Raw genomic sequence first — 7889 nt, 5'->3', positions numbered from 1 at the left:
GGCGGCGGCGGTCCGGCGGTGGGCGGTCCTGCGATGGCGGGCGGTCCTGCGACGGCGGGCGGTTCGAGGACGCTGTGTTCTGGCTGGTCTGGTGCGCTCCAGCTGCTGTGCTCTGGCGTCCCTGTAAAAGGCAGGACCTAACATCATAGCATTGGCATAGAAACAGCATAGGAATATGACAGAGCAATGGTCTTAGTTTGCATTCTGTTGCTCTGATAAAACACTGACCAAAAGCAACTTGTGGAGGAAAGGCTTTATATGGCTTACAGCTTACTGACTGTCATCAAGGGAAGCTAGGGGAAAAGCTCAAATGAGGAAGCTGGAGAAACTGAAGCAGGAATGGAGGAACTTTGCTTATTGGCTTGCTCTCCGTGGTTCACTCAGCCTGCTTTCTTAGACAACAGAAAAACAGGAGCCAAGGGATGGCACCGCCCACAGTGGGCTGGGCTCTCCCACATAACTCATTAATCAACAAAATGTTGCTGACAGACCAATCTACTGGAAGCATTTTCTCAGCTAAAGTTTTCTCTTCCCAGATGTCTCTAGCTCATTTCCAGTTGATGAAAATCTAACCAGCACAGTTGCTTTACCATAAATAACAATGTATTCTCTGAACTTTGGACCAGAGTTAATCTATTTTCACTGCTTTGGTTTCAGCTGAGGAAGCTGAGGCCCAGAAAGGTTACATGAATTGTCTAAGGTCACATAGTTCTTTAGCCTAAAATAGCTTGATAACCAGTTGAAAAAATAAATCAAATCCCCAAGAGGCACAAGGATTTCTAGTGCACAGTTTATCCTCCCCATTACTGGATCTATATTTAGATCATTGGTAAAGCAATGCACCTCTGTGACTACTAAATATATCTTTACCAAGAAAATACTAGCATTATGACACCCTAGGTTCAGTCCCCAGCACTAATAAATAATTGATACATAGATGGATACATACATACATATATACATACATACATTGATACATTGATCGATGCGTAGATACATTGTTAGATAGTAGATAGATATTGATTGATTGAGTGAGTGAGTGAGTGAGTGAGTGAGTGAGTGTTTGAGTGATTGAGTGAGTGAGTGAGTGAGTGAGTGAGTGAGTGAGTGAGTGAGTGAGTGATGAGACACAGATTCAGCCTTGTTACTTGCATGAATGGTAACTGAATGGAGAATGCAATAAGGCCTTGACGTTTCTGTAAATTTAATCTGTTTTCTAGTTTGGAAAGCAGTAGATTAGGACAAAGAAAACACAGAGGCATACCAAAGTCAGAGTAGTTCAGCAGTGATTGCATACAGTAAAACCCTGTGGTCACTGAAGATCATAACGCAATGATGACTAAGGAAGGACAAACGTAAAAACTTTACCGTATATGTTATTGTTACTCCGACTGAAAACTGTTGTATAGGGCTGGGAATGAATCCACAAGGCATTTCAACAACTTCTCCTGTACTTCAAGAACTAACCAGTGTTATCTCATGTGCCATGGCTCTTCCAAAGATTATAAGCTTTCATTATTCATTTGCCTAGCAAGATCACAGCATAAAACACTTAAAGCAATGCCTTCCCTGTCATTTCTTCCAGAGTTCTAATTGCTTTGTTTTGCTTCCCTTCTTTCTCAGGCTGGATGATAGATGCTGATAGCCGCCCAAAGTTCCGCGAGTTGATTCTTGAATTCTCCAAAATGGCCCGAGACCCACAACGCTACCTTGTTATCCAGGTACGCAGCCAAAGTTTGTTCTTACATGGTCAAAATCTCTCCGATAGCTCCAGATGCCACTGTGCTGGGCCAATGCAGTCTATGGAGCATGTTCTTGTTAAATCATTTTGTGCATTGGAGCCTCCTCTATGATACAATGACTGAACTACATGGGGATAAGTGGTGGCTCCCATCCAACTCCAAGTCATCATTGCATTTGAGCAGTCCAACCTGAACCCAATCTGCTCCTCTTACACAAGTATCACCTCATATTTTGGCAGATTTGAGCCCTATCTTTGCCAAACAGAGAAGCAAGACTTCACTGTCAACCTACATGGCTTCCTTCTCTGACTCCCTTTTCACACCTGTGCCACTTTGTACAACCAGTCAGCTTAGTTCTAATTCTGGAAGAACAAAAATTATGATAATTTGTTTTTGTGGATTTAAAGCTTCAGTAAAATGATGTATGAAAAATACACTGCCTAGCACTGTGTAATGGGTATTAAATGTTCCCATAGCTTCTTTTTCTCCTCTCTCTTAAACCATTTTTCATGTGGAGGCTGTCAGACTCAGGAGACTTCTGTGTTTTATTACATTCCAAAGTATCCACACACTGAGATGGAAAAGGCCCATGTATATGAGAACTACCATAGGGGTTATACTATAACTAAACTGGCAAGCCTGTAGGCACCTGTTGGTTCCTATAGCCAGGAAGCAGAGCAAGCTCCATTGCCCTTTCTAACAGTATCAAAATCTCTGTACCAGGGGGATGAAAGAATGCATTTGCCAAGCCCGACAGACTCCAACTTTTACCGAGCCCTGATGGATGAAGAGGACATGGAGGATGTAGTTGATGCTGATGAGTATCTTATCCCACAGCAAGGCTTCTTCAACAGCCCATCCACATCGAGGACTCCCCTCTTGAGTTCTCTGGTATGCGCTCTCTCTTTCTCTCTCTCTCTCTCTCTCTCTCTCTCTCTCTCTCTCTCTCTCTCTCTCTCAATTTAAATAGATTTACTTTCCATTTTCTATATTTTACTTAGAAAAAAAAGAGATAAATTTTAACCAAATAGAACCTGGAATCATAATCAACAGCTAAGGATTTTAGTTATTTAATTGCCTATGTTTCCTAAAGCTGTAATTTAAAACAAAAATTCTTCTCTCCAAGAAAGCATTTGACACATTAAACACCTTGAAATATTTTTACTCTATGAGACCTACCTCCTGAAAAAAACAGAAATGGATGAGAAAGTACCAGTGTACATGACCAACGTTGCTTTCTATTTTTTTTTCCAGAGTGCAACTAGCAACAATTCCACAGTGGCTTGCATTAATAGAAATGGGGTATGTATGGACATGGTATAAACCAGAATCAAATAAGCTACACAGGGAAAGTGCCCAACTTAGCCCACATTGCACTGACTTTCCTTCCTGTGCATTATTTTCCATACCATGGCTTCTGTGACTGGAATCCTAAGGCCAACAATTAGTGGTCACTTATCATAGGACCTCTCAAAGTGTGGTTCATAGGCAGACAGCTTCAGCATCACCTGGCAGCTGTTAGAAATGCAGATGGTTAGGTCTCCACCAGACATACTAGCAGGATCTGTGGGGGAGCCACCAGAGTTGGCACTACCCTTACATGTCACGCTGACCATGATGATGTACAGTGCTTCAGTCTCTGCCTGCACTACATCACTAATTCAATTTTAACTAACATGAAATAAGATATAAAATTCAATTCCTCACACATTTCAAGTGTTCAGTAACCACATGGAGCATGTGACTGCCTTATGATGGAACACAGATTGTGAGACATCTCCATCCCTTCAGGAAATTCTCTTAGGTGTACTGATCAGAACAGTGCTTGTCTGTAGCCCACTGGTGCAGAAGTCACTTTGGAGCTTGTCAGAAATCTACTTTCCCAGACTCCACTGGATCTGCTTTTCTTGTTGTTGTTGTGGCAGAATCTGTATATGTGGCCCCACTGGCCTCGAACTCATGCTTCCTGTGTCTCAGTGCCTAGAGTTCTGAAATCGCAAGCGTGTGCCACCATACACAGCTTGAATCCGTGTTTTTTTAAATAAGGCATTGGTAAAGTTATTCTACAGCAAAGGCTAAGTATTCCCCACTGGAGTAAACTTGCCTCTCCCACCCACAGAGCTGCCGTGTCAAAGAAGACACCTTCTTGCAGCGGTACAGCTCCGACCCCACAGGCGTTGTAACAGAGGACAACATAGATGACGCATTCCTCCCTGCACCTGGTGAGTAGCTTGCTCAGAAAGCAGTCATTAGCCTTGGTGTCTACTGCCATTTTCTCAGGCACAAGTCAGTTATGGCATCCAGTGTGCCTGAATGAGGCACACCTCATGCAGAGGTGGAGACTGTGGCAAATTTATAGACACGATGAAGGGAATGAAAGGCAAAACAGAGAACTTCTCATGCTATGAGGCCTGTGGCAAATACATGTTACAGCTGGGTTTTCTGCAGATTTGTTGGCTTGGAAGCAAGTGGTGAAAGTGCCCATGTATGTATGTACAGTGTGTGTGTGTGTGTGTGTGTGTGTGTGTGTATCTGCATATAAAAGATGGATACATGTGTCTCCTCTCTTACAGACACACACACGCACACACACACACACACACACACAAACACATACACCACATCATCCTTTAAACTTGCAAAAATCACTTATGCCCATTGCTTTGAGAAGCACAGAAAATATCATAGGTTACGTGGTAGTCTCCATGGTATTCCCAGAACTTCCTTGCTCTTGGATGTCAGTTATCTTGCTAAGGACACTTGCAGGGCTTGCAGTGAGCCGTGGAATTCTGCATCAGGATCTTGGGATGAAGCTTTACTGATTCACATGTGCATTCTTCTTCATTTCAGAATATATAAACCAATCTGTTCCCAAGAGGCCAGCAGGCTCTGTACAGAACCCCGTCTATCACAATCAGCCCCTGCATCCAGCTCCTGGAAGAGACCTGCATTATCAAAATCCCCATAGCAATGCAGTGGGCAACCCTGAGTATCTCAACACTGCCCAGCCTACCTGTCTCAGTAGTGGGTTTAACAGCCCTGCATTCTGGATCCAGAAAGACAGCCACCAAATGAACCTAGACAACCCTGACTACCAGCAGGACTTCTCCCCCAAGGAAGCCAAGCCAAATGGCATCTTTAAGGGCCCCACAGCGGAAAATGCAGAGTACCTACGGGTGGCACCTCCAAGCAGCGAGTTTATTGGAGCATGACATGAAAGGGCATCATACCAGCTATAAAATGTCTGGACTTTCTAGAATCCCAGGACCAAGCCATGGCAGCACCTCCACTTTTGGCAGCCTATGCCCATGCTGCGTCAAATGTCAAACATTCAGACTGGCTTTAAAGCATAACTCTGATGGGCTTTGTCACTGAGCCAAGAAGTGGGCCCCTCTCCTGATGCACTTTGGGAAGTTGAAGGTACATCCATTGATCTTCGAACTGTGAAGATTCTACAAGAAAAGGTATCCACCGAGAACATTGTCCATTGGAACAGAAGTTTGCCTCATGGTGAGGTACATAGGGGAAAAAACAGACATATGGAGCTTATTGTTTAGGGAACTTCGGGATTCTTGTCTTTATTGATTTGATTCATGCACTCTTGTAGTCTGGGTACAGAGAGTTGCCTGGAGCCAACTGACCAGACAGTTGGTTCCACCAGCTCTGCATCAAGACACTTCCGTGGCAAGACAACTAAATGTATAAGAAGTCCATGATGCCCTGAGCAGGCCACACTTGTACAGCATTAAACCATGGCAGATACAATAGGATAAGCCACTTTGTTACTTACTGGGACTGGGAGAAGCGGAATAACGGGGTAGAATTTTCCCTCAGGCTTACTTTTTATATAAATATGTCCCTGGCACTTAACACGCGCTAGTTTACCAGTGTTTTCTATTAGACTCCTTCTGTATTTTCTGTTTCATTGTTTTGAGTTGTAAATATGCTTTCCTGTCTTCATTTCATGAAGTAAACAAACAAAAACCCAGTATTAAGTATTATCAAAGAACAATCATGATTCAACATTCGTACCCATTCAAACCATCAGTATTGTGACCAAAAGCCTTTAACTAAGAAGGAGTAACCATGCAAAAATCCATAGAGGAATTTAACCCAAAATTTTAGTCTCAGCATTGTGTCTGCCAAGGTGTGTATATGAGACTACGAAAGTGAACTGTTCTTCAAATCCACTTTGCCTTCACTCCTCTACACCCTAAACCTAGTGTAAACCACACAAGGAGGATAATTCTTTTTAATTTTAAAAGTGTTTACTAGGTATGTTTTTCTTCCTGGTAAACTGCAGCCAAACATTTTCTTTCCCTTTTAGAAATATGATCTAGGCTTCTATGTAATAAGGGGCAGCCTGTGGTAGGCTTGATGTGCAGGTTTCAAAAAAGAGAATGTTAAGCACAGAGTAGAATGCAGTATCCTTTTGAAAGGGACATGATGACAGTGCTCCCATGGATGCTTGCAGGGGGGAGGGGATTCATACCCAAGTGATCTCACCATCCTTGGTGTATCCAGCTACCCAAGATCTCCTTACAGCATGATCAGTTAATAGCCATTTTTGATAAGGAATATCATAATGATCTCAGGATCCACCCTTTCCAATTTGCCAAGTGATGGATAGACGTGGACTCATAAACACTAACCATCAGGCAAAACAATGAGTGTCAGACAAGACATCAGCCAGGCACCAGAGCACAGAGCAGGATGGGACAATCTGTTGGAGATATCTAGAAAGTTCACAAAGGAAACAAGATTGCCCACTACCTTCTGAGATCTAACAGTCATAAACACTAGGGAAAGTATGTTTCCTTACAGCAATGGGTCCTCAACCTTCCTAATGCTGTGACCCTTTAATACAGTTCCTCCTGTTGTGATGACCCCCCCAACCATAAAATTATTTTTGTTGCTACTTCATAACTGTAATTTTGCTACTCTTACAGATCACAATGTAAATATCTGATATGCTAACTGATATGTAGGCTGTCTGACAGAGGTCGCAACCCACAGGTTGAGAGCCTCCAAGGCTTTAATCAAGAGAGTGGTGAGCAGAGGGCTCTCCTAGTAAGTCAGGGGTAAGTCCAAGTCAATCTTCTTCACATGGTTGCTGCTCCCTCAGGCCTGGGAATGAGGCTTGCAGCATCCTCTGGGTTTCCTAACGCTTATCCATCCCTGGCTCTCATCTATGAAAATAGATGTCATCTATGAAATTAAGTAGTGAGAAGATTAAGCAGCATTTAGAGAGCTTGAAATTCCATGTCATCTCCAGGAAATGCCATGTTGATCACAGAGAACACAGAAGAGATATTTAGGCAGGATTTTGCTCAAAATTGGGATATAGAATGAGCCTGTCAGGTACCTATCAGTAATCCATGAGAGAGAACTGTTGCAAGCCACTCAAACTGTAGCAATGAAACCCTAGTATTTTTGTACTTTGAAACACTTTCTTATAACAAAATAAAGTAGCAAAAACTATTCAGACTTGCTTTTCTTCTTATTCAAGTACTCAGCATAAAGCTGAGTTATTGTCAGGGTTAAGATTGTATTTGCCACTGTGTGCTCACTGTGTCTTTGCAGGGAGACATGGGGTTGTGAGTGCTGCAAAGCAGACCCTTTTGTAGTGGTTCCCAACCTTCCTAATGCAGTTCCTGATATAGTTCCCCATGTTGTGGTGGCCCCCAACCATCAAATTATTTTGTTGATATTTTATAGTTGTAATTTTCCTACTGTTAGGAATTGTAATATAAATAACTGATATGTGTTTCAAAGGTACCTTAGCAGCCACTGGGGGTAAAGGAAGGGTACAGAGAGGGGAGGTGCCATGCTAGGACCAGCATTCCATCACCTCTCTGGCAGTCATAGCTCAGCTTAACTCTTCCATAGTTAACCAGTCTCATATACCTTCCAGGGCATCTTTCTACTAATTGTCTCCTAGTCCAATCTTAGATAAACTTTTTCTATGTCTTGACCCCAATTCATTGGAAAATGTTTGTAGCTAACATTTACATGGGCACAAACATATATATATATATATATATATATATATATATATATATTTGATCTACAAAGAGCTCCTATCATCATATCCTATAAAAATTACTTTTTTTTTTTTAGCTCATGTTGAAAAACGATAATCTCTTA

At 42.4% G+C, this 7889-nt stretch overlaps 1 protein-coding gene across 1 annotated transcript in view; it reads left to right on the top strand.

The window, feature by feature from the left end:
* Nucleotides 1-5724, top strand: part of Egfr (epidermal growth factor receptor) — a 162173-nt gene extending 156449 nt beyond the window's left edge. Inside the window, exons 24-28 of the mRNA XM_021210608.2 lie at nt 1624-1721; nt 2466-2633; nt 2997-3044; nt 3862-3964; nt 4593-5724. Of these exons, the coding sequence (XP_021066267.1) occupies nt 1624-1721; nt 2466-2633; nt 2997-3044; nt 3862-3964; nt 4593-4954 (779 nt within the window). The 3' untranslated portion in view covers nt 4955-5724. The remainder of the gene's footprint in view (nt 1-1623; nt 1722-2465; nt 2634-2996; nt 3045-3861; nt 3965-4592) is intronic.
* Nucleotides 5725-7889: the final 2165 nt, after the last annotated feature.

This window comes from Mus pahari, chromosome 13 (assembly GCF_900095145.1).
Source record: "Mus pahari chromosome 13, PAHARI_EIJ_v1.1, whole genome shotgun sequence".
Taxonomy (NCBI): Eukaryota; Metazoa; Chordata; class Mammalia; order Rodentia; family Muridae; genus Mus; species Mus pahari.
The sequence above is the reverse complement of the archived record's forward strand: the minus strand, read 5'-3'. Positions and strand labels throughout refer to the sequence as shown.